Source organism: Eupeodes corollae, chromosome 1 (assembly GCF_945859685.1).
Source record: "Eupeodes corollae chromosome 1, idEupCoro1.1, whole genome shotgun sequence".
In the NCBI taxonomy this organism is placed as follows: domain Eukaryota; kingdom Metazoa; phylum Arthropoda; class Insecta; order Diptera; family Syrphidae; genus Eupeodes; species Eupeodes corollae.
Window position 1 is genome coordinate 198483691 of NC_079147.1, and position 27380 is coordinate 198511070.

The 27380-nt window shown below is 34.0% G+C and overlaps 1 protein-coding gene across 1 annotated transcript; it reads right to left on the reverse strand.

The window, feature by feature from the left end:
* Window positions 1–10068: 10068 nt before the first annotated feature.
* On the reverse strand, window positions 10069–21595 carry LOC129939094 (formin-J-like). The gene is made up of 8 exons (XM_056046966.1): window positions 21286–21595; window positions 16721–16845; window positions 16434–16622; window positions 16281–16350; window positions 16087–16220; window positions 15777–16017; window positions 15586–15710; window positions 10069–13273 (listed from the first exon to the last, which is right to left on the reverse strand). Exons 1-8 carry the CDS (start codon window positions 21461–21463, stop codon window positions 10247–10249), a joined length of 4089 nt encoding a protein of 1362 aa, XP_055902941.1. The 5' UTR covers window positions 21464–21595; the 3' UTR covers window positions 10069–10246.
* Window positions 21596–27380: the final 5785 nt, after the last annotated feature.

Below are 27380 nucleotides of genomic sequence, written 5' to 3' on the forward strand. Positions count from 1 at the left end.
GTTTTGTTTTAGTAAAAATAATTAAATTGAATATTATTATGTATTAAAATGTTTTAAATTATATGTTTTACAAAAGCACATTTAACTAAAACAAACAAAAAAACTCATAGAAACTGGGCTTCTTTTTTCTCTGTTATTAAATTCGATATAAGAAATAAAATAAAATTAGAAGACAAAAGAAACGCGTTTCCAATACACGACCTATGTTGTTAGTTATTTATAAAATTCAAAACAAAACAAAAAAAAATGTGAAAATGAAACAATTATTATTATAAACAAAATAAGAAGAAAGAAAAAAAAACAATTATGGAGATAATTTAGTTTTTAATATATTAAAATAAAAATAATACCATTTTCGTATTTGTAAGTTAAAAAATAAAAAACAAACAAAAATTCTATATATTATATAAACAATAATTTAATTTAACTCCGAGGTGTGTTTAATAAATGCTCCCAACATTTTAAAATTTAAATAAATTACAAAAATAATAAAAGATCTTTATAAGCTTAAGAAAATAAGCAAAAAACATTCTAATTCAAATTCTTATTGGAGAACAAAAACAAAACAGAAACTAATATTAAAATATGGGGTGATCATAACACATACACACTTACATGTGAAATAAACTATTTTCAATTAAAAAAAATCTCAAATATCGTGTTTTTATATTTAATATAATGACGCTAGCAACCAAACAACGGTATGGAATGGGACAGAAAGATCAGAATGGCTCCAATCATATTGTAACCTATGGAATCTGACTGTTAATACAAATAAATCGAAATTAATAAGTTTTCGCAACCGAAAATGTAACGCATTTCCTAGGAAGATGCCCTATCCTTCAGACAATCCGACGCGCTTTTTAGGGAAAAACGTCCTTAACAATGATGATATAATTTTAATTCTCAATGATGAAAACTGGACAGCATTGCCCAATTTCGTAGAAAACAAATAATCAACCAAGCTTTTTAATAAATAATGATCGAATACCTCATTCGATTTTCTTTTTGACATTAAAATTATAATAAGAATACATTTATGTATGTCTTTGTATATAAATTTAAACTCTTATTTTTTTCTGTCTGACTGCAAAAGCCACTATGCTTTTTGAATTTTTAAAACAAATATGTACCTAAATCAATTTTCTACTATAATGACCAAGAAGGAAATGCCCCACTACTATCGTAAATTTTTTACAGGAATATACATTTTGCGGTTTCAAAAGTAAACGTAAATAAAATATACAAATTTTTTTTTTATATTTCTTTTTATTATAAAGTTTATACGTTGATATTATGTGTGAAACATTCATCATTTCAATGACCACCACACTGTTGCAAGCATAGATTTTTTGTAGGTAATTTTCGGCCACTTTTTGAAACATATTTAGCGGTGTCCCAGCCATAACCTGACGAATGTTGGTTTTTAAGTGCTCAAGAATTAAAGGTTTATCTGCATAAACACGATCTTTCCCGTTGTCCCACAAAAAATGTCCAGCAGTGTAAAATCGCATGATCTTGGTGGCCAGGACATGATCAATTCGCGAAAACAGTTCTTCCTATATTCCAGTGATTTGAAACTTTTTTTTTGACATTGGGCAGGTTCAGGCAACATAAGGGACTTTATTTGCAGTCAACTTCATTCTTTGAACGTACATTTTGACTAAGGCAACTAGTTAGTTTTCCATGTGTCATAAATTTCAAATTGAACTTTACTTCGCAAATCTCTACTTTAAGTTCATAGTACAAAAAAAGTACCAACAAAATTATTGTCTACAAAGTACCCCTCAGGCAAGCTACAAGTCCATTACGATTTGTATTTTGTATTATTAAGAAATATTAGTTATTTCTGTTCCAAATTTCTGAAGTTGTCCAGAAAATAAATAAATCATACAGTAATAAAGTTCAGCTTTCAGTTCAATGAAAAAACATTATCAACTGTCATTTTGATAGAAGTTGACTTGAATTAATAATTAGGGAGATTTTTCTTGACTAACTTCCAGTCGACTTTCCATTTAAGTTGCCTTAATTGGAATGTAATTTTTTGGCAGCTGGCCAATCAGATACCAGAAACTTGCCTAACTTTCAAGTAATTTATATCGTCTGAACCTGCCCATTTTCTTTCTATATTCCAGTGATTTGACAGTTTTAAACAAATTTTATTTTGTTGTGATTAAATTTGTGAAATTTGCTGTGATTTATTTAAAACTTTATATTTTATTGTGAATTGGGGATAAATTATAAGAAAATTAAAATAAAGCTAACTCACTTTTTTGTATAATTACAAACTAGGAAAAATCCACGAAATCGACAGTGAATAATAATAAACACTCTTTTGCCTGTGAATCCGCCAAAAAAAGCTGTTGGATTTAACTCGCCAACAAACATTATGACATTTCAAATTCGCCTTCGAATTCTTTGATTGGTGGAATTCAAAACGAAGAAGCCGAAAGCGAGAGCAATAACTGAATACTGAAAAACGGCAAACTTAAATACTCTCCAAGTCGTATTATTTATTTTTGTTCGTTACCGTTTGTTGTTCAAGCACTTATTCGATGTATCTACAACGTTGTAAATGGTCAGCTGGTTTCAGTTCCTGTGTGAGCTGGATGTGCGCCAAAATGTGCCAAAATGTCCTCATTCCTGAGAAAGACGGCATCACTTTCACTTACAGCAGCGATATTTTAAGTGGTACGAGGCATAAGCCTAACAACATCTGTAACCAATCCAGTCTCTTCAAATTTCTTCACAATTTTGACAATTGCTTGCGTAGTTGGTCGATTATGTAAACAATAATCTTCTCTTAAAGCACGATATGTGGGTGTGGCAGAATCACCATTTTTGTGTAAGGTATTAATATTTTAAATGCGTTGTGCGATAGTTAATATCAGACTTTTGACTTTAAAAAAACCTAGTTTGACCAATGTCGAATTCCAGCACTATACTTTTGAAACCGCAAAATGGATAGCCTGTTATAAAGGCAACCTGTCTGATATTTGAATTTAATTCGGCAAACATCTTATTCACAATTAGTTAAATTTTGTATAAAGCTGAAACAACAGATTGCGGTGATTTTTGTTTATATAACATTTGAGTACGCAATCCAAAGAATTCAACTTAATATCTTAAAGATTTTTGAAGCAGTAGGTATTATGAGAAATTGAAAATAACTGCTAAAAAATGAACCATTTCCTCATTCTTATTATAGAATTGTGTTGACACTATCATTTGATAAAAGTGCAATTATTATTGCGATGCATGGATTTGTACCCAGTGCCCAATAGATGGCGATTTATGGGCCAGTTAAAGCTATCATTGAAATCGATCCGGGGAAATTTTTGAATCCATATTTGACTGTGCTCCCCTTCAATTACAAATGCAAATTATATATTGATCGATAAGAAATCACCCAAAGATTTTTTTGAGGAAAAAAAGTGGAATTGTGCATTTGTTTTTCTCTAAAAATGTATTTTTCTATTTTCCGGACGGAAATTCATTTTCCTGAACAGCTGATACTTTTATGTTCACAAGTGAAACGAATCGTTCTACTGATTTGTGTTCCAATTTCACACAATTCCAATGACAGATTTCTGTCAGTAAAAATGTTTCGGTAGCTTTCAATCAGGAATTTTTTTTCAATGACAGAAACGATTAATTAAAACTATAAACGGCCAAAAAGTTCCAATGTTCATTTTAAATTGAGTCGCAAGAAAAATTAATTGAATGCGACTATTTGGTATTATCGTTTGCGGATCGCATAGGTGGCATTCGCATTAAATGGCCGCAGCTATCATTGAAATCAATCCCGATTTTTTTTTAAATGGAAATTTGACTGTTTCAAATCGATGGATCGAAAATCACACAAAGAATTTATTTTTGTTGAAAACCTATTTTTTTGTTTTTCGGACCGAGGTCTAGAAAAATCAAGTGAGGTCTGGAAATATCATGGGAGGTCTGACAATATAAAAGGAGGTCTAGAAAAATCAAGGGAGGTCTGGAAATATCAAAACGGCGCACTACAGCGCTAATTGGATCTCAGGCTAGGTTGCCTTGAGATCGCCATTTCTAGGGTGTGGAAATATCAAGGGAGGTCTAGAAAAATCACGGGAGATCTGGAAATATCAAGTAGGGTCTGGAAAGACGTCCGGAAATATCAAGGGAAGTCTGGAGATTTCAAGGTAGATCTGGAGATTTCAAGGTAGATCTGGAGATTTCAAGGGAGGTCTGGAAATATCAAGGAAGGTCTGGAAAAATCTGAGGAGGTCTCGAAAATTCAAGGGAGGTCTGGAGATTTCAAGGGAGGTCTGGAGATTTCAAGGGAGGTCTGGAAATATCAAGGGAGTTCTAGAAATATCAAGGGAGGTCTGAAATTATCAAGGGAGGTCTGGAAATATCAAGGGAGGTCTGACAATATAAAGGGAGGTTTATAAAAATCAAGGGAGGTCTGGAAATATCAAGGGAAGTCTGGAGATTTCAAGGTAGATCTGGAGATTTCAAGGTAGATCTGGAGATTTCAAGGTAGATCTGGAGATTTCAAGGGAGGTCTGGAAATATCAAGGAAGGTCTGGAAAAATCTAAGGAGGTCTCGAAATTTCAAGGGAGGTCTGGAGATTTCAAGGGAGGTCTGAAATTATCAAGGGAGGTCTGTAGATTTCAAGAGAGGTCTGGAAATATTAAGGGAGGTCTGAAATTATCAAGGGAGGTCCAGAAATTTCTAGGGAGGTCTGGAGATTTCAAGGGAGGTCTGAAGATTTCAAGGGAGGTCTGGAGATTTCAAGGTAGGTCTGGAGATTTCAAGGGAGGGCTATAAAAATCAAGGGAGGTCTATAAAAATCAAGGGAGGTCTGGAGATTTCAAGGGAGGTCTGGAAATATCAAGGGAGGTCTGGAGATTTCAAGGGAGGTCTGAAGATTTCAAGGGAGGTCTGGAAATATCAAGGGAGGTCTGAAATTATCAAGGTAGGCCTGTAGATTTCAAGGGAGGTCTGAAATTAACAAGGGAGGTCTGGAAATATCAAGGAAGGTCTGGAGATTTCAAGGGAGGTCTGAAATTATCAAGGGATGTCTGTAGATTTCAAGGGAGGTCTGGAAATATCAAGGGAGGTCTGGAAATTTCAAGGGAGGTCTGGAAATATCAAGGGAGGTCTGGAAATAACATGGTAGGTCTGGAGATTTCAAAGGAGGTCTGGAAATATCAAGGGAGGTCTGACAATATAAAGTGAGGTCTATAAAAATCAAGGGGAGGCTAGAGATTTCAAGGGAGGTCTGGAGATTTCAAGGGAGGTCTGGAAATATCAAGGGAGGTCTGACAATATAAAGGGAGGTCTATGAAAATCAAGGGAGGTCTGGAGATTTCAAGGGAGTTCTGGAAATATCAAGGGAGGTCTGAAATTATCAAATGAGGTCTGGAAATATCAAGGGAGGTCTGACAATATAAAGGGAGGTTTATAAAAATCAAGGGAGTTCTGAAATTATCAAGGGAGGTCTGGAGATTTCAAGGGAGGTCAGGGAATATCAAGAGAGTTCAGGAAATATCAAGGGAGGTCTGGAAATATCAAGGGAGGTCTGAAATTATCAAGGGAGGTCTGGTGATTTCAAGGGAGGTGTGGAGATTTCAAGGGAGGTCTGTATATTTCAAGGAAGGTCTAAAAATATCAAGGGAGGTCTGGAAATATTATGGGAGGTATGGAGATTTCAAGAGAGGTCTGGAAATATCAAGGGAGGTCTGACAATATAAAGGGAGGTTTATTAAAATCAAGGGAGGTCTGGAAATGTCAAGGGAGGTCTGGAAATTTCAAAGGAGGTCTGAAATTAACAAGAGAGATCTGGAAATATCAAGCTAGGTCGGGAGATTTCAAGGGAGGTCTGAAATTAACAAGAGAGGTCTGGAAATATCAAGGGAGGTCTGTAGATTTCAAGGGAGGTCTGGAAATATCAAGGGAGGTCTGTAGATTTCAAGGGAGGTCTGGAAATATCAAGGGAGGTCTGGAGATTTTAAGGGAGGTCTGAAATTATCAAGGGAGGTCTGGAAATTTCAAGGGAGGTCTGAAATTTCAAGGGAGGTCTGAAAATATCAAGGGAGGTCTGGAAATATCAAGGGAGGTCTGGAGATTTCAAGACAGGTCTGGATATTTCAAGGGAGGACATATCAAGGGAAATCTTTGAAAAATAAATGAACTATAGAAATATGATGGAACTTATCCCTCTACCTTCCCAGAATCACCTAATCCCACATAAACAAGGCATACCTACGTTTCAGGGGATTTCAAGGGAGGTCTGGAAAAATCAAAGTAGGTCCGGAGATTTCAAGGGAGGTCTTGAAATATCAAAAGAGGTCTGGAGATTCCAATGGAGGTCTGGAGATTTCAAGGGAGGTCTGGAAATATCATGGGAGATCTAGACATATCAAGGGAGGTCTTGACATATCAAGAAAGGTCTGGAGATTTCAAGCAGGCCTGGAAAAATCAAGGGAGGCCTGGAAATATCAAGGTAGGTTTAGAAAAATCAAGGGAGGTCTGAAAATACCAAGGGAGATTTGAAGATTTTAAGGGAGGTCTAGAAAAATTAAGGGATGTCTGGAAATATCAAGGAAATATTGACCAATTCGGAGCCTGTAAGGAGCAGTTATGCGGCATAGTGGCATCCTGGCCAAATATAGAAAATATAGTTTCGAAGCACCAACAGTTCTCGGATACTAATGGATTTGCTGTTAAAAAACCACACAACCGATTTAAGAGCAATGAACTTCGGATATGCTCCTCGAATTTTAGGTCCTTTAATAGACCACGTGCATCCGAAAATTAAGCGGAGGCCATAAACTGCTGAAAAACCGATACAACAGCAATCCAGGAAATCTAATTGGATGAGCCGGACAAAAGAAGGATGAATAAGCGCTATTTACTATTTTACAACAACGCTTATTTGAAAGTGGCTAAGTCATTGCAGCCATACTTAGGCAACAGGTCTTGAGCGCTCATTACTAGTCGTATCAAAGCTAAATTCGCCAACATTAGCTTAATATGTTCAGTTCACACGCCCCGAAGAGCAGAAGGATAACAACACCAAAGTTGTCGATCTCTTAGAAAAGCAAATGAGCAGTGCAGTGCCTTGGGAGATTTTAATGCCAATTTAAAAAAGGAAGACATCTTTGATTGATCAATATCAATGGAGGTCTAGAAATATCAAGGGAGATCTGAAAAAAAACAAAGGAGGTCTAGAGATTTCAAGAGAGGTCTGGAAATATCAAGGGAGGTCTGGAGATTTCAAAATAGGTCTGGAGATTTCAAGAGAGGAAATATCAAGGGAAATCTTTGAAATTATCAAGGGAGGTCTGAAGATTTCAAGGGAGGTCTGGAGATTTCAAAGGAGGTCTGTAGATTTCAAAGGAGTTCTGAAATTAACAAGAGAGGTCTGGAAATATCAAGGGATGTCTGGAGATTTTAAAATAGGTCTGGAGATTTCAAGAGAGGAAATATCAAGGGAAATCTTTGAAATTATCAAGGGAGGTCTGGGGATTTCAAGGGAGGTCTGGAAATATCAAGGGAGGTCGGGAAATTTCAAGGTAGATCCGGAAATATCAAGGGAGGTCTGGATAATTCAAAGGAGATCTGGAGATTTCAAGGGAGGTCTGGGAATTTCAAGGGAGGTCTGGAGATTTCAAAGTAGGCCTGGAGATTTCAAGGGAGGTCTGGAGATTTTAAAGGAGGTCTGGAAATATCAAGAAAGGTCTAGCAAAATCAAGGGAGGTCTGGAAATATCAAGGGAAGTCTAGAATATCAAGGGAGGTCTAGAAATATCAAAGGGAGATCTGAAAATATCAAGGGAGGTCTGGAGATTTCAAAAGAGGTCTGGAAATATCAAGGGAGGTCTGGAGATTTCAAGACAGGTCTGGATATTTCAAGGGAGGACATATCAAGGGAAATCTTTGAAAAATAAAAGAACTATAGAAATATTATGGAACTTATCCCTCTACCTTCCCAGAATCACCTAATCCCACATCAACAAGGCATACCTACGTTTCAAGGGATTTCAAGGGAGGTCTGGAAAAATCAAAGGAGGTCCGGAGATTTCAAGGGAGGTCTTGAAATATCAAAAGAGGTCTGGAGATTCCAATGGAGGTCTGGAGATTTCAAGGGAGGTCTGGAAATATCATGGACAGAGAAGTTTGTTGGGAGAGGCCCTATTTCACAGCGAACTGTAGAGCCACCTTAAGTTAGAAGTAACAGATCATTGTTTTCAATGTACACATTTGTTCGTGGCTGCTCTTACTAGTCGGTCAACACCCGAAGGAAGGTATTTCGAGATTTTTGCTCTGATGCAAATATATATGCGATCAGTGTATAACCGCTAATAGGCACATCAGACCTTGTATCATATTTGGATGTTTCTCACGCAAAAAAACTGTCTAGCTTTGTCTAAAGCAGTTAACCATACTGCCACACCGTACAGTAAAATTGGTCTGATTACCAATGCGTAATCTGGTTGGGTTGTAAGCCTCTTTTATTACCAATTGCTTTTTTGCAGGAGAAGAGAGCTAAAGTACCGTTTTTGACTCTTATTGCGTTTCCATTTTAGTTGTTTGCCTCGCTTGTGAACAATAATTGGATAACTTTAATAAAGGAAGGGTTCAAATATAGAATTTTGTATTTCCCCGACAACCTTGCGGTGTCGCTTTGCTGACGAATCTTCGAGCAGAAAGGTCGCCCAGTTTTTAGATAATTATTATGCTAGACCAACGCTCTATTCAGAGATGTTAGTGCAGAAGTCTCTAAGTTGTTGAAAGCACCTCAGGTATTAAGGAAAGCAACCGTAGTATACTCTCTATGACGAAGGGTTCGTATTAAGGTGTGTAACGCCGTTTCAACCGATTTGGCATATTGAGACATAGAAAGAAGGTTTGTATGAATACCTGCCCTTAAATGGATATCAATCAATCTTTCTTGTGAAGGAATCATGATAGACTTATAAATCGTACATCTTTAGGGTTGACTTTTGAGTATTTTCTTGCTTTGGGTATGAAAACAACTTTCACTTCGACGAAGGAATATGGACTAGATTATGGCATCTTGTCCTTCAAATTTAAATGGTTCGAAGCTGCTGAGAGGCAATTATAGCTTGTCCCTTGTAATAAGACCTTGTGGATATATTAAATTTGTGTTTGAACGTATTTCACTGTTACAAGGTGCAGATTATAAGCTCGTTAGATAGGGCCAATTTGTTTGCAGCACAATTTGGTGTAAACTCGACGCTAAGAGCGTAACCGATTTTATAGGACAAGTCTTTTTTCGCACTTATGCAGTTGCAAGAGTATTGAAAGACCTCGATATACACAAATCCACTGCAACCGGTTAGTACTCTTTTCTTTAGGTTTAGAGATGTTTCCTTCAATGCTTTTCCATCTGTTTTAATCTACATGCATCTTTCCGAGTATTGGAATAACTGATACATTTTTAACTTAAGAAATATCTCGAAGAACAAACACTTCTTAATGACCGACAGTATGGCTTTCGTAACTATAGATATATAGGTTTTTCTCAGTGGACAGTGGACCAAATCTTACTCTAGTGAATTCAACCCTAATACCTGTACTTACAGAACTGGTCATCAGTATACTCTTGAGTTTCGGTCGTACTATAAAGTACAGAGATTGTATTTTTAGTTGCACTACACGAATGTCTAGATCAGACGCAGTATTTCTCACTCATTGCAATGTGCAGACATTCAAAACCAATGTGTATCAATATCTCCTTTCTAAACCCATCCCCCTATTTAAATTGCTACATCACAATGATCGTGGACCGATCATTTTCTAAACGTTTGTTCCATCTCTCAACAATCTAAACAAAAATCCAATCCAATGCAAAATACTCATTCTCCTCCATGTGGGTGGATTTTTCACCTCTACCGGAACCATAATTATTCTCTGGGATGTGATTGACAAACTTGAATTGCTTAGAACATGCACTGACGGAGTTCCCAGTTAGATTGTTACGATTTCATGACCTGCTAGACCATCGCCTAAGGCAGTTTGTAACATTTTCTGTTATATTAAAAAAAGAATCTTACGAAACAAATTTTATTTATTTATTTTAAGATCAAAAGTTTTTTTTTGTCTAATCCTAACTTAAATTCCTAAGTTCAAAACAATGAGTTTTTAATTTTTGTTATAATTACAATAATAAATATAATTTACAGCTTAAACCTAATTGGTTATACAAAACAAATTATTAATAATAACCTACCTAAATTTAAGCATGGTTCAGTCGCAATGATTTTCTTTTAGGCAGTAACACCACCGGCGTCGACGTTGGTGTTAACGTTGGTGTTGTTGTTGGCGTTGACGTTAACGTTGGCGTTGACGTTGGAGTTGTCGCTGGCGAAGAAGACCTTAAATTTGTTGACTGCAGGGTACATAAGCGCTTAGGTCTTGCTACAAGTTTAGGTTCTTTTCCTCGCTTAAGCCTGATACAGAATTTTTTTATTTTTACGCCACATACCATTGATGACTGTTTCTTAAGATCATCAATTTCATTAATTTTTTCTGTTTCTGTTTCTGTTTCTGTTTCTGTTTCCGTTTCTGTTTCTTTTTCTTTCCCACGCTCTTTTTCTTTCTTATTCTCGTCATCTTTTTCTTGTTTCTTTTTTGTCTCTTCTTCTCCTGAGGCATTTGCTACCTTAGCTACCGTTTTTGCTTCGGCCCCTGTATTACTTTGGCCTTCCGTTTTTATTTTTTTATTCTCATTCTGCTTGTTGTCAACTTTTGTACCTTCTGTTTGCTGTTTTCTTTTCCCATAAGAAATCGGAAATGCTGGATTTATAAATTTATCAAAATTATTTCCATCCATTGAATTGTTATCGATAATCGAATTCTGTTGTATCATTATGCTGTTGATCATCAATGAGACATCTACTCCGAAGGTTACATTTTCCAGTTCAAATGAATCGGGATAGAACATACCAGGAGTTCTTTCGCTTGGCTCAACAATAGACACATCACCTGCGTCGTTGTCTGGAACTTCTTGTTTTATTTTAACATTTGTCAAATTTGCTGAAATCTGAAGTGGATCTTCGGCTGGTGTAGGGGTTTTCCTTTCTTCGACCCATGGTGGAGCTAAAGGAGTTCTTTGCATTGGTTCTAGGGCTGGTTCAATGGGTCGTTGTTGTTGGATGGTGGGCATGGTAGACGAAAGCTGTGAGAATGATTTTGATGGTGGTGGTAGAGGTGTTTTCGTTGGTGTGTTAGCGACATGAAATTCATCAACATTGCCCCAATACTTCCGAGCTTTCTTTATTCCCTGTTGTTGTTGTTGCTCTTGCTGCAGTTGTTGATTCTGCTGTGGTGGTTTTTGCTGCTGCTGGACTTGTTGTTGCGGCTGCCGAAGCTGTTGCTGGAGCTGCCCCTGTTGCAGTTTCTGCTTCTGCAGTTGTTGGTCCAGTTGACGTTGTAGTTTCTGCTGCTGCATCTGCAACTGCAATAGTTGTTGTTGGTGACTCAGTTCTTTGTTTTGCAACGGTTGCGATTGCATAAATTGTTCTTCTTGCTCTGAATTCACGAGCACACTTGTATCAGGAGTCGATTGATTATATTGTACGTTTTCGGGTCCCTGTACACTTTTGATAGCCTTTGGCGCAGGTGGTTTTCTTGGCAGCAAAACTGATTTTCCGTCCGTCATGGTCTGTGATTTTTTCAAAACCTTATTACTTGTCGTCAATTCAGATTTCTGTAAAGTTTCCACTTTTCGGATGTATGTTGGAATGCGATTAGATTTTCCTGGCGATATTTCCGTTGGATTATTTAAATCCACCGGAATAAATGCTCCTGATATGTGCGGATGAGGCTTAACAGCCACCATTGCTCCATTCAGACGAATTATTTTCATACCCGCTGCGTTGGTAATGGGTTCCATTTCATTTATCAGTGGTGGCAGGCCTGGTATATTTTCTATTGATGTCGTCGGTGTCATTGTTGGTTGTGTTGGTGGTAGTTGTTGTAATTGTGACTGAAGTGGTGGATCTGGAAGATCTTGAATTACACCTCTTGGCTCCTTAATAATACATTCTTCAGGGTCTAATACTTCAGATTTTATAATTGGGGCACTACTTGGATTAAAGTTCATCAACTGTTTTTCAGCTTCTGCTTCTGAAGTATTATTCTCAACCGGTATGTTCTTCTTCGGTATACAAAAAACTGGTGGTGCATCTTCTATGGTCTCATAATCAGATACTGTGAAAATAGCTGGTTTCGTTGCTGAGGAAGCCTTTGGGGTAATTATAATAGATGTTGAAGGTGGAAGTGTAAGTGGAGGTGTAGGTGAAGGTTTAGATTGGAGGTCTATTGGTTTTGTTAATGTTGTGCAATTTGGTTCAGCTTGTGCAATGCCGGTAGCTGGAGCGGCAGGCCGTTTTGTTAGTGTAAATCCTCTATGCAAGGTAATTGGATTATTTGGTGGAAGTGTTACGCTATTACCATTCGCTCGATTTACAATACTTATTGTCTGTTTAGTGTTGATTGGCGACGGTGTTGGTATCGTTGTAGGTGGTGGTGTTGCTGCTGCTGTTGTAGATGGTGATGCAGCTGCTCCTGTTGCTGGTACATCTATAATTTTTCTAGTAACTGTAAGTGTTTCATTCGAAAAGACTCCATGCATTTTTGCTTGTTGTAAGGCTGGTGTTGGAATAATTTTAACATTGGATTTACTAGAAGTTTTTGGTTTTTGGGCACTACTAGGTTGTAGTGAAAAAATTTCCTTTATTGCTAGTGGTGGATTTATCGGAAGGGCTCTATTTTTAACCTCCGTAGTAGCCATAGTTCCAATTGGAGTTCCATCGGCTTTTACAATTTTTTGTATAGAAACTCTTTTTAACTGACCCGTGGCGTTCGATGGTGTCGCTGGTACAGCTGTGGTTACTTTATAACTTGGAAATTGGTTTACTTGCTGAACTTGTGATATTTTATAAGGAATATTTTTTGTGGTTGTGGTTGTAGATTCTGATGCTCCTGCTGGCACAGATGGATCTTTTTGTAAGCTTATATCAGGTATCATTGAATCTTGTTTGTCATTTGAATTTTCATTTACATTCAAGCAAACAACTTTTCCATCTTTTGAATCTTTTAATAACGTTAAATGAACCGAGTTTCCAATAAAATACGTTGAATGAATGTTTTTTAATTTAATTTGTATTCGACAAAATTTCGTATAAAAATTATTCAATTGCTGAATTTGTATTTTGCAACATTTACAAATATAACCTGGCAAACCATCGGTTTCTGAAATCTAGAAATACATAAAGTGGAAATATAATTGATTACATTTTTTTAAGTAGCATTAATATACAGTTGCGGTCAAAATAATAACAGTGTGACTTTTCCATAGATAAATTTTAGTGAAAACTAAGCTATGAACAATGAATTGTATCTTCCAACTACGTTTTTGATTCTAGAACATTATGGTTTCTTGTTGCAGTACAAGCATTTTCTACTACCTAACGGTTTCCTTCTCCAAACGTTAGTTAAATTCACTCAAGTTCACTTCTTTGTAGTCTTGTTCAATATTGTGTGTATGATTTTTTGATCCTGTTAAAGGTCTATATTTTTCCCATTGATAAGTTTATGTTTTAAGCTTGGTTGTTCTAAAATTGTCTACATAAGTACTTAACGGATCTGCATGATTTATTTGTAATATATGTAAATCGGCAAAGAAACATGCATTAGTATTTACCCGTTAACGCAAGTGATACTTAACCAATTTCAATTTTAAGGTTAGGGTTTAAAAGTCTGGCATTTTTAACGATTGTAGGACATTACTGTTATGAATTTATAGATACCAAATTCATGTAATCATTTTCAGCACTTTTATTAATTAACTAATTACTTAATGTGAGAACCCGTAGCGTGATGGTTAGTGCGTAGAACTTACATGGCAGAGGTCTTGGGTTCAAGCCTTACCTGTGCCATCTTAAGTTTATTTTACGTGTACTGACTCTTGCGAGGAATTGACAAATCCACAAAGAGTAATTCTCGTTTTGAAGCACCAACAAGCCACGGATACTTACGACGAACCAAGGCAACGAAATTAGGACAATGAAATTCGGATTTCTACGTATAAACTAGGAATGTTAGGTCCCTTCATGGACCACTTGTAGCCGAAATGTTATCCGAAGCCTTAAACTGCTGCAAATCAGGTATAACCACTATCCAAGAAGTGCAATGGGATGTATACCGGTATTACTGTCACAGAGAAGAGTTGAATAAAGCATTCGACATTCTCGAAGTGCGGTGAAAAAAAAAATATCTGTACTTAACAGTAAGTACAAAATTGGGCTCAAGGGAAAGCTGATGAGCATTTCTGAAAGTATTTGTATTACGGTTGTATTGTTTAAGGGGCAGAATGGACATTTAACTAGATTGAGATTTGTTCCAGTGTTCGGTGAGATAAACCAGTGAACCTTTCCCCTAAGATTGCCGGTCATTAAGAAGCTTTCGTTCTTCAATATATTTCGTGACCTGTTTTCCATTCACTCGAAAAGAGACCTGAGTAAGATTTGTCCCACTGTTCGGTGAAATAAGCCAGTGAACCATCGGATATGTGTATATCGACGTCTTTCGGAGCTCTTGCAAGTGTGCGGGTGCAAACGAAAATTGGTCTAATAAAATCGTCTACGCTCTCAAGTACAGGACGACTCATGACACTCTCTAGTGGCGTCAAATTACAGCAAACTGTGCTGCAACATAATCGGTCTTACCTATAGAGTTAATAAAAGGAGTCATTGTAAACGAGCGTCGGATTCGAGGATGACGTGGTGTTACGTGCGTTTTTACAAATGGGCTAAAATGTGTACTACCTTTGGGATATTTTAGTATTTTTTGCCGTAATTTCTGGTCATGCAAACATTTTGATCACCGAATATGCCTGTTGCAGGTATTTCTAGCTTGTTTGAACTTATTCCGGTTTTCCTCAGTGGGGTTTGCTTTATAACAACTGAAATCTACATCTCTGATCTTAATAACCTCAATACAGCTCGAATCAAACCATGAGTTTCCTTTGGTAGATTTTTCGCAATTCGGGATAAAATTTCACATTCCTCAAAAAATTAAGTTTGTAATCATATCTACGCTGAAATCTTTGGCACTATTGAAGGAGCATAGTGACCAGTTGAATTTCTAGAAGAAGTTCTTAATAGTTCCCACTTATTATTAAAAACTACATAATGTGCATAACGATCCAAATTGCTCAAACTGATCTTATTCTGGCAAATAAATTCTCTTTCAGAGCTGGAGTCGCCTGAACGTACACACATTTTCGAATAGGTCTTTAAGTTTGTCAAGAAAACCAAGTTCAAATCGGAATAAAGTACAACTAATAAATTCTACTTTAGTGGAACTCATTTTCGATAATGGATTAAAATGCTCGATGGGTTTTCCATGGTTGTAAGTTCAGATAAATTAAATAGTATACAAACTTCAACAACACACAATTGACAAGTAGGAAGCATGAGTCTTTTCAAGAAAATATCTTGCACTGCCAGATTAAAGGTAGAATGTTTAACATGCATAACAAAAAACCATACGATATAACACAAAACTTACTGCGATATTTGTGATATTGATCAAAGCTCTTCTTAAATTATTATTACTACTTCCGAATAATAACTCTAAATTTGGTTGTTCGGATTCACAAATGCGACAAGCCTTCCATTCTACTGTAGCTTTTTCTATAAAACAAGTGTTAAAAAATTATTAAATACGGCCTTCATAATTATATTTTTGAAATTACTTACTGTTCAATTCCAACGAACAACTAAAACATACAGTTATCGCATCAACAGATGCTGTTATTTTAGGAAGTAAACTTTTAGCTTTATCTGACCATTTGGTGGTTTTGTATCGCACTGTGTTATTCTCACAAACAACATGACAGACATCACACGATGGAAGATTATGACATGTCTCACAATAACCCTCGATGATCAATTGGTTTCTTTGTTTGAGACATCTTACACATTTTGGAATAATGAGATCCTAAATTGAGTTAGACATTTTTTTTTAAAACTCTAGTCACTTGGGTACAGAACACTAAAAAGAACTTACACTATTAAAGCCCAGTTCGATGTTACTACCTAGAGCTCTAGCAATAACTGTGGTAGTGTCGTCTATTGAGGCACCGCATATTTTAACTATTTTCATATCATCTTCGGAATATTTAGATATATCCAACTTGGTGCCTTAAAAACAAGAATTAATAAAAGAAAAAACGGAAAAAAGAAGACTTTTTGAACCCTTACCCATTGCTCTAAGTTTAGATTGAAGTATAAGTCTTTGTATACCAAAGGTTTGTTTCATGTCATACCAATACTGTAAATAACAATAATCAAAATTTATTACCAAATTTATCGGAGAAAGAAAATCAAGCAAATAATTTAAGTTAAAGTAAGTACCTTCTTCCATTCTAAGGCTCCCATATATGCTCCAGGTTGAATTGCATTACATTTTAATGTAACTTGTGACCAAACCCCTTGTCGCTCAACTAATGATGTTTGAGGTGATAGGATCTTAAACCGATTATTCAATAAAATTGTAAGTAGTTCATTTTTTTGATTTTCATTTGGCTGATTGGCTGGATTTGGCTGAAAAGTTTTGGTTTTATTTGAATTAAAAAATAGAACTAATATCCATACAACCAAAGATTTAATTTATTTTGTATGTAAATATGTTTGTAGCTTACAATTCGAAAATTATTATGCAAATGTGGTTCGAATTTTATTAAATCTTCATGATGTATCCAATTGGGCGATGTTGAAGAAAAATAAGTTTGTATCAGAGAACTCCATCGGTTCGCGCAATCTGAAACTGAATGATAAGTTTTGGCGTATAGTAATTTTTGTTTTGTAAACAAAATAAATAAAAAAGAGATATGACAACTCGTGGAAACTAGACTATTAATTAAAATTGTCTGCTCATCAGCTTATATGATATACAGTTTAAACAGTAAAGTTGTAGACCTTTCGAATTAATCGGTACGAGAAAGAAGCTGAGTAAGTAGTTGCACCAGCAGATGACGTAGATAAAGAACTGACGCTAAGACGTTAGAAATGAAAACCGAGTATGAATAATTTTTAGGGTGCTACTAGATGAGGACATTTGTAGTCTTTCAAAGAGGGAATCAGGCTAATATGTTTGCATAACGTCTGCTTTTAAAGTCGCATTTACAATACAATTCACACTCGTAAGTCAGATTTGGTAAAATTAAGGTGTAAAATGTTGTGACAAATGTAATTAGCGGGATGTTCCGTATGGTTTCTTTGTTGTTGATGTGTGTGCATCAATTAAATGTCCTATTAAAAGTCATGCCCAAATTTAGTATTATATTGACATATTTTAAGACTTATTCGATTAAAATTACATGAGGAACTTAAGGCAAATCAAGAGGCTTATGACTGATCCTGATCACTATACACTTACATTTTGACAATCTAAGAAACAATTTGTTCTTCTTTGACCAAAAAGCTCATTAATATATAAGAAGTAAAGCAAAGGACCTAGGAGCCTTGCGGTACACTCTTAACGATAAGAAGAAAATAGATTTCTTTAAATACAAAAACAACCTGTTTTCAGTTACTTGGATATGAGAAAAGCAAATTAGCTAGAATAGGGCAAAAAGAATGGTTAGTTAGGAGTTGATGGCATATGATTTCATGGCTAAAGGTGTCAAATGCTTTAGAGAAGTCTGGCAGTACGAGAGTAGTTACATTGCCTCTGTCGAAAGCATCTTTTATATCATCAACAACATTGATTAGTGCTATTATGCATCTATGTATAGAGCGAAAACAAGTAGTATTCATATTTCAGTTTCAAGTGTCGTTGATTTTTGAAGCAAATGCATGGTAAGGTCAAATGCTTATTGTGCATATTGTTTAAATATCGATAGAACGTTATCGATTATCGAAGTATGGTTGGATGTATAAGAAGTCAAATAATTTTGTGTATAAATAGGAATAATAAAAATATATTAAAACACTCAAAAATCTGGAGCCAACGAAGTCGATTCTTTTACTTGGCAACTCGCCGGAGGTTCGATTAAGTTAAGTTCAGTAGTTCAGACGCCCTACAGAACTATCCGCTTTTGGGTTACGGTATACTTGGCTACTCGCCGGACCAAGTCTGCTCTACGGAAACAACACATATGCTGAACCTCCACGACTCACAATCAGGGGTACAAACGTTACAAAATACTTTTGATAGAATTGGTAGTACTGAAAAAGGTCGATATTCATTGCCCAACTGATTAAAATTAAAAATCTACTTTTATTACATAGTATATTTACATGAACATTACATTTTCTGCTTGCTAAATAATTAATGATATTAGTTCTTTTATTTAAGCTTTATTTTCAACTCCAAACACTGAGTTTTCCAATTATATCTATTATTGAAAAATAAGCCTAAGATACTTAAACTATTGACATTATTAATATTTACATTGTTTACATAAAGAGGAATACTATTACATGACGTTTTACGGCAAATATGTATAGTATTACATTTGTTCAATGATAGTCTAGCTCCGGATCGAGGTGACCAGGCAAGAAAATCTTTGAGAACTTTTGTTAGTAGTAAGTTGGCAGTAGATGAGTCATTTTGTTGAAATAGAATATAAAAGTTGTTTGTGATTTGCAATAATAGAACTTAAGTCGTCAAAGGCAAAAATAAATATCACCCCATAAAGTGGTGATCCTTGACGAATACCATTTGACAAGGCGTAAAATGGTGAAAAACAGTTTTGTGTTTTAACACATATTTTTCTGTTGGTAAGAAAAGTTTTAATAAAGTTAAAACTAAGTGTATGTTCATTAACAGTGACTATCGAACCAGTGGATGAAATAAAATACTGGGTACTAAATTGGGCAACAAATTAAACTTTAAAAGTCATATTCAATACACGATAGGTAAATAATAAAAAAAAAATGGTTTTCTTAAAATTATTAGCAAAAATATACCAAAAAACAGTGCTGTCAATTTTATAATATAGTTAAACCTCATTTTGACTTCTGCCCTCCTAGGAACTAATGATGAAATCAAACTTTTTCAGATTCTGCAAAATAAAGCGATGAGAACTATGACAAGAAGCCGTTTTCAAACACCTACAGTCTGGATGCTGTCCTGCCTAAAATGGCATTATACTGAATGTTCTGATGTTTGTTTCTTAAATAAAATATAATATGATGCTAAAGTATCATACATAACTTGCAATATGTACAAGATGCCCAGCCTAATTCTTTGAGAAATAATTGAGGCATTGAGAGCATAAGTGGCGTAACCCCAAATTGTAATAATTGAGAAAAAAAGGTTAAATAAATTTAAGAAAAACATTTGTTTATTATTGGTTTCCTTTTTAAAATAATGGCCTATAAACTTTAGCTATAACATATCTGGAGGAATATCTCTTATTTTAGATCTTAATCTTGTCTGTAAATGTGTGATTTACTGGATTTTATGTGGCTTACACCACTTCTGCTTTCTGGATACAGAAATAAATTTTAAAAAGTAAGTTGGTTAACATCAAAATTAAAACGAATTTAAAAACATATACAATTAATTAATTAAAAAAATTTGAAGAACTGTAACTTTTTAATGTATATATGTAAACAGGCAATATATTTAATTATTTATTCTTAAAATTAAGTTATTATGTAATTGTAAATGCTAAAAAAAAAACCTACTAAATAAAATTATAATACTACTACTACTACTATAGAGCATATAATGGATACTCTTGGACAAAGCTAGTGGCTACGCAGTCAAGGGATTCTGATTGGCAAAATTTAACTACAAAAGTAGTTGGAATTTCCCCTCCGACGTAGTGTACAAATTTCGGCTACAAAGTTAGTGCACACTGGTTTTGGCGTTTCACAATCAGCTGCTCGGTAAGGACACAAGAATTCAAAATGAAATGAATTTTTCGCTACTTAAATACAAATATAAAACCATCATATTATATCTTCTATTTGGTTTTATTGAATTTAAAAAGAAAAAAACCTATTTAAAGTTCTGAAAACACAAATGTTTCTCATTTTATTTATTTGTATTTGTCATTAATGTGAAAGCTCCGGATTGACTAACTTTATAGTGCAGTTTTGCATTCACAAAGCTAGTTGAATTTTGACTACGTAGCCACTAGCTTTGTGAATGTTCCCATTCAGACCCTAAAGACGGATCTTCAAGGAGAGGCCTGAAGTATGCTAAAAACTTGACTCTACAATACCTTGAGGAATCCATTAAAACGAAGGATACGGAATTAAGAAATAAAAATGAAGTATGTGTGAGGTGTTAAATTATAGTCAACTTTTTTTTAATATTATTCTGCTGTTTGATAAATTGTAATTTTGGCTAATTTAAAATATGAATGTGTTTAAATGTTTATAAAGTTTTAATTCCAATACATTTTCTTAGATTAGTCGTGGGAGCTACTGTATAGTTAACCCCGGAAACTCAAATTTTTGAGACCTGTAGTCACTGAAACTGATCCTAAACTAGCTCAAGAAATAAATTGGTAAGCTAAATAAGATACAAGGAATTTAATTTTTATACACATTTATATGAATTGAAAACATTTATTTTAACAATAGTAAGCAAAAACACCAAGTCCCATTTACTTTTAAAAAATTTTAATACTAATTTTAAAACAGAATATTTTTTTTGATGTAATCTTTGGTGGGTTTCATCAAGAAATGGTGTTTAAACTCTACGTTAAATTCAATGAAACCCATAAGGTTTATAGATCCTCAACTTGTGGATCAAATCTATTCTTTTACCTAATTTGCGACTTATTTTTAAATGTATCAAATTCAACCAAGCAACACACAAAACATAAACAAACGAATGCCCTAGCTTTAAGAAAATAGGATTCAAAACCACTTTCCACTTTAGTGATTTTTAGATACAAAAAAGCTGCTTTTAATACAATAAGTTTATTTCAGAATATAAAAAGTTAATTTCTAATTCGAAATAGTATCCGATTTAAGTAGAAACTAAATTGTAGTTGTTGGCGCTTAACAAAAACAACATCGCATACGGCGTTCATATTCCCTATTCAAAACAAAAGTAGTGGGAATATGGTGCTGCCTTTAATGAATGGCCTTGGATTGTTAGTGTCTGACTTGCATTCGTTGTAATTAATGTAATACCTACTCCAACTTCACAACATCAAGTGCAGTTTAAATGCAAATCTATATTGATTGAATTATAAACTTCTCAAAACATTAATATGAACAATATTGTTAACAATCTTACTTGGTCTTTGTAGAGTATTAGAAACTCTTGCCCATGTTAATCTATTCTTTGCAGCATTGTTAAAATCAGGATGATTTTTGTCATACAACCATCTTAAATTATACACTGTTCGAATTAACTTGGTTTCAAATTCTTGTTCTACTTCAGTTTGTGTTTTAGTTTGGAAAGTATCAGCCATATTTTTGTTTTTTGAATTCACAAGTGCATTAGATTTTTATTATTTAATATTTTAGGGAAATTTTTGTTAGATTTGAGAGAACTAGAATATTTTCACTTTCCACATTTCATTCACAATCACTAGTATTTTGAAAATAGAGCAGCTTTGACGTTTAATTCATTTGTTTCATATTTGGAATTCCGTTGAAGAATAAGTGGGAATTAGACAGAAGGAACGGAATAGTATTTGGTTTTTCGTCTGGGGTGCTGAATTGGAGTTAAAGATAGGTACTTTTTCAAAAGTAAAAGTGTAAGTAGCAGATTACGAAATTTGTTCCTTTTGAAAAAATGATATGTTATGTTAGTTAGTTATTTTTCAAAAAACATATTTATGTCGATTCTAAAATAGGAAGAATAGTTTGCGGATATATTAGGTGTTATTTTTTTAAAATGTATACTTTTGTCGAAAGTCAAAATTTGGGATTGATTGGATTATTTTCAAATATGATGGGATGTTATCATAGGTCATACTTTTTTTGTTTTGAAGTGTTATCTGGGTACGTAGTAGGATGGGTAGTGAGATAATGCTTAATGGTGTTAATAACGATTATTTTCAGTTGTCAGCAAAACGGATATGTTGGGGTGTTTGAATTGAGAATCCGAAAACAGTGGTCTAGTATTTTTTTGTCTCTGGGTCTAGAAGAGTGAGGTTAAGAGGCTTAAAAAAGAGATCTACAACATTTTTAACCCTGGGGCCACAGACGTCCCTAAGCTCCATGAACACACTTTTGATAAAATATATTTTCATGTTTAAATAATATTTTACCTAAGGTAAAGTTTCTCTGCTCAAAGCAGAGAACTGAAATGTCAAAAAAGAGATCAGTGTTTCTCTGCGCTCGGCTTGGAGAGCTCTCTATAAGCTATAAATAAAATGGAGTAAAAAGCTGAGTGTGGATGGCGTTTGTTTTGTGTGGTATGAAAGAGACAGATGGAAAATTCTTAAGCTTTTGACAGTTCATTTCTCCAATGTGGTTCATAATTAAGTCGGAGAGCTCTGACCAAACTCTGCTCAGAGAGTGCTGTGCTCAGGCTCTGAGCTTAAAAAGAAAAACGCATGTAATATTATTGCTATTTTTTCTTCCAATATCTCAAAAATAAAAATGGCAGCACTGTTTTATAGTAAATTTAATTTACTGCTAAAAAGTTCTTAGCACTGTACTGATAATATTCAAACTGCAACTAGTAACATCTCCAAATCTGTGGGTCCTGTTATTTTTTAATTAATACCAGAAAAATCAGAAAATTTTGAAAGAAGACGTTTAAGTGACTTGTAGGTGAAAGTTCCATAGTACAATTTTGTCCACAGTGTTTTTTAAGTTATAATCTCCTTAAATGTAATTTTTTACGATAAAATTAATGTCCAGAATTTGTTATATACATACTCACTATTACTTAAATTATATTATATACAAGAAAATTGATGTTTAAATTATATGTTAATTTAGAGCGCGGAAACATTTTTTTCTTAATGGAAATATGTAATTAACAGAAAATATAAATATAATCTGGTAGTACCCGTGGCATGATGGTTAGTGCGTTGGACTGTCAATGATCGTTTATGGTTGTCCTGTGTGGTTCAACGTTGGCCCTTCCCAGATGGAGAAGTTTCGGGTGTTCGAGCGGCAGTGTTTACGACGCTGTACCGGCTTATATCGAACAGCCGAATCTTCTTATGTGCATTACTATTCAAACGAGGTCCTATACAAAGGGGCTCGAATCAACAGAATTGACAATTTCGTGATAAAACTCGTTCGAGGTCACATTGCAAGAGCTATGACTTCGACCAACAATTTAATTTTCGGGGCGTTCTATCCGAACGACGAGTATTTTGAAAGTGCACGCTTGAGCGGGTTCATTCCACCAGAGCCATTCCTCTTTTTAGACAAATGCGGTCTGATACAGGATAGATTGGCAGTTCCGTTAATCTACCACGTCAGACGAAGAACCGTGGATAGGCGACTCCTGTACAATCGGGACGTCATGGCACAAGGTGGAGCAGAGCTCCTTCGGTTCAGTAGGGCTGTGTCCGAACGGGACCGAACTGATAGGGTGAAGCAGGAGAACCAGTTTTGGTGGCTTCAATCGGCACTTGATATTGGGTAGTCGGGTGGGGTTTTAAGCCTTGGCCGGCTCTTCATACTTGTTTTATGTTTAGGGTTTAGTTTTAAGTAGAATAGGCATGGTGGCACGAAAAAAAAAATTAAAAAAAAAAAACAAAAAATTAAAAAAAAAAAAAAAAAAAAACATTAAAAAACATAAAAAAAAAATAATAAATAAAAATAAAAAAAAAAGACAACGAAATATGAAAAACAAAAATGTTAGATAGTTAGATTTGCTGCTGTGGTTGTTCTAGTTTTAAGTAGTTTATAGGTAGAATAGGTAGTTTAAGTTAGTTTTAAGTTTTATTTAAGGACCTTATTTTAAGTAGTTTGTAAGTAAAAATAAATAAAAAAGGTTATTGATATTAGTTTTTTTCAAAATTTTCTAATAAAAACAAAACAAATAAAATTTAAATTGAAGTAAAATAGATCTTAAGGCCGAAAGGCATTAGTAATTAGTGTTATAGTTTAGCTTAGAGTGTCCGTATGGGACCATTAAGTTAGTTGTAAGTTATGGATAATTAGGCTAGTTTTATGAATTTTTGTCTAGCTTTAAGATAGGTTTAAGATTGAATTAAATAAAAATGAATTTTGAAAAAAAAGTGCGTTGGACTGTCATGCAAGGGGTCTTGGATTCAATCCCTGCCTGTGCCACCTTAATTTAAAAAATTAATTTTCTCGAGTACTGCCTCTTGCGAGGAATTGACAATTCCTTCAAGAGTAATTTTTGTCATGAAAAAGTGCTTTCTTAAATTAGCCCTTCGGATTCCGCCAAAAATTGTAGATGCCTTCCATTCCTGACAACAGTACTCGCACACAGGAATAGTTGCGAGTTGTAAGTCACTAGGCCCTGGTTTACAACGGACTGTTGCGCCACCCAATTTATTTTTTTAAAATATAATCTGACAATTACTTTAAGCCGAAGCAATACAAAACTATAGGTATAATTTTACATGTGCTACCTTACAATTTTCTGTCACTTGACCATAGCTGATCATGGACATGTTTGTCAATTATTTTGCTATAATAAATGCTAAATTATAACAATACGGGGTACAAATATAAGTGTGTATTTGTTGGTGAAACTACTTTACAAGATATAATACAATTTCCAGTGCGAATACTAATAACGCGTAAATATTTAACATTAGACTAATACACCATCAACTTGTTCTTGTCTCCAATCCGAAGACTCTGTTCACAAATAGTAAACATATTTAAAAATGTACCATTAAAATATTTAGCCTCAAAGATTTAAATCCCATTTAATTATCAAAAAAGCTTTAATTTGTTAATTTGTTTTCTAAAATCTTTAGAACGTTTTTTTTTAATAAATGATTAGTATACACAAATCTTCAAATTTAGTTTTAAAATATTTTATGTATGCACTATTGATATTCGTAATAAACTGATGACCCTTCTTTGAGACATCAAATTTAAAAAAAAATATATATATTTGTTTAAAAATTAAAAAAAAAATCACATTGATCTTGATCATCAAATATTATTATGTATTTGACAATTATTAAAATCGTCAGTCTGGAGCAATAGAAAAATATTTTTTTTTAGAAAGAAATAAAGTTAAGAATCGAAAATTAAGCAAAAATGTATCTAATCTATTGGTTCCTTTTTGATAAAATTAAAAATTTTGATTGTTGATCAAAAATATTAGTATTGGAACTACTATTATTTTTAGTCTTAAAAGTTTGAACTCAATTGACTCAATGGCAAACCTTGTAGGAGCGACGTTAATACTAGTTAGGTACTAAAAATAAATGTAGATAGATAGACATTGATTTTTATTGATTTAAAGATTATTTTACAATTACATAAATGTTATATTACAAAAATCATAATATAATAGCATGGCATTTTCCGTCTTAACTAATGTACTTAACAAAAAAGAAAAACATTCGAAAGAAAAAAAAAAACATTTTAAAAAAGCCAAAAAAAATGACTAGCAAATTTAAAGCGTCTGAAGTCTTTATATATAATTCTGGATCTATATCGTAACGCAACTTTGCAATAGTTAAGAGCTTGGAGACATTCATCTCATTAAGCATACTAGGAACTTGTTCTTCTGATAAAAAGTCACTTCCAAGAATATTTCTTTTAGTTTCCCTTATAGTTGGACACGTTCTGACGAAATGTAATGAAATTCTCTATTTCTACTAAATTACAAATAGTACACACCAGTAGTAAATCGGGTCTGTGCAGCATGAAGTTCAGGTTAAGTAAAAATAAATGTATTTGCAATTGTTTTCTTCTGATGATATTTCATAAGATTTTAAATAGACTTAGTTTGGAATGGTTCAAAATAATCATTATATTCTTTTTAATTATCGGATAATAGATATTCGTCCAAATAATCCTAATTTGACGTACTAGCGTATGTCAAGAGGACGATTTTGTTTTTACATTGAAATCGTCAGATTGTTGAAATTTCCACTTTTTAGAATGTCTATCAGTCTATCTTAATCTGACACACCAACTGCGTAAACCATTATATTAATTAATCATTAATATTAAAACTACACAATATTAAAATCTGACTCGCTCGAACAGGCAACAGCTTTTTTGTCACTTCCCTCACGAATGAACGGAAAAAAATTATATACTATTTTTTCTTTTTCTCTTATAACCTTCCCAATCTGAAAGTTTTCCACGACGCACAAGTAATTCCACATTTAGCATTGTGGATTTCTCTACTTTAAAGTCTGATTAAAAATAATTTTAATCCACTTTATCACGTTTTCATCGTATTCGTAAACTTTTACGAATCTCAAAAGTAACTATCACCAAATACGTTTGTGACAGAAGATGTCATACAATTTTGTGTTACGAACGTATCAAATATGGAAATCGCAAACATTTTCAATACCGATGGAACTCGTGATGTATCTCAATATTTTATATAGTTATACTGTTATGTGTGGTCATAAGCAACATTTTTTTCAAAACATACATATGTGACCTTCTTGGTGACATTTTGCATGTTAAGAACAAAATTACCAAATTTGAGACTTACTTTTGTTCTCTTTGCAAAAAGTACCTAATGTACTGTCAAATTCATAAAATTTTTCTTTGAGAACAATTATTTTCGTTTGCAATTTTTTATTTTACACTCCCGCTTAATTTGTATTTCATATTTAATAGGAATGAAACAGAACGCTAAAAATAAAATACGTGGGAGAACACGTTGCAATGATATGACAGAGAAAAAAACGACAGCATCTGGTTATGAAACAAAAAAATTGAAACAAATTAAAAAACGAAAAATGTTTCCGGCAATGCTGCCAATGAATAATGTTATAAAGTAATCCAACTGACAATTAGTATAAAGTAGTATTCAAATTAGCAAGAACACATTTTAAAAACTTTTTTTTTCCAACATTGGTTTGAAATTAAAGATACAGCAAACTACAAAAAAATTAATAAAATGAATTTTTTTTGAAAAAATATATGAACTTCTAAATGTCAAGTATTGCATTTTTCCAAAAATAGTAGTACGGACGTGAATGAAGTAGTAAATAAGTTCCCAAAGTACTTTAGTACTATTCTAAAACTTTCGACAGTACTGTATATAATAAAGGAATAAAATGAACTGGAACAGATAGAAAGAAAAAAAAACTTTGTGTACTTCATAAGAAACTTGATGGAATAGGGTGAAACAAAACAAGATTACGCTGATGCCACATTTCATAGAATTTTGTTTTAATAAGGTCGATTAATAATTTGTCCATTAATTATAAGAAAATAGTTTTTAATGCAAAACAAAAA

Bases quoted from the DNA above. Each gene is read 5' to 3' on its own strand.
- LOC129939094 (XM_056046966.1), bottom strand. From the start codon at position 21,463: ATGGCTGATACTTTCCAAACTAAAACACAAACTGAAGTAGAACAAGAA. The intron at 16,221-16,280 runs GTAAGGGTTCAA...CTTGTTTTTAAG, and splicing joins ATCTAAACTTAGAGCAATGG to GCACCAAGTTGGATATATCT. The intron at 15,711-15,776 runs GTAAGTAATTTC...CTTGTTTTATAG, and splicing joins TTGTTCGTTGGAATTGAACA to AAAAAGCTACAGTAGAATGG.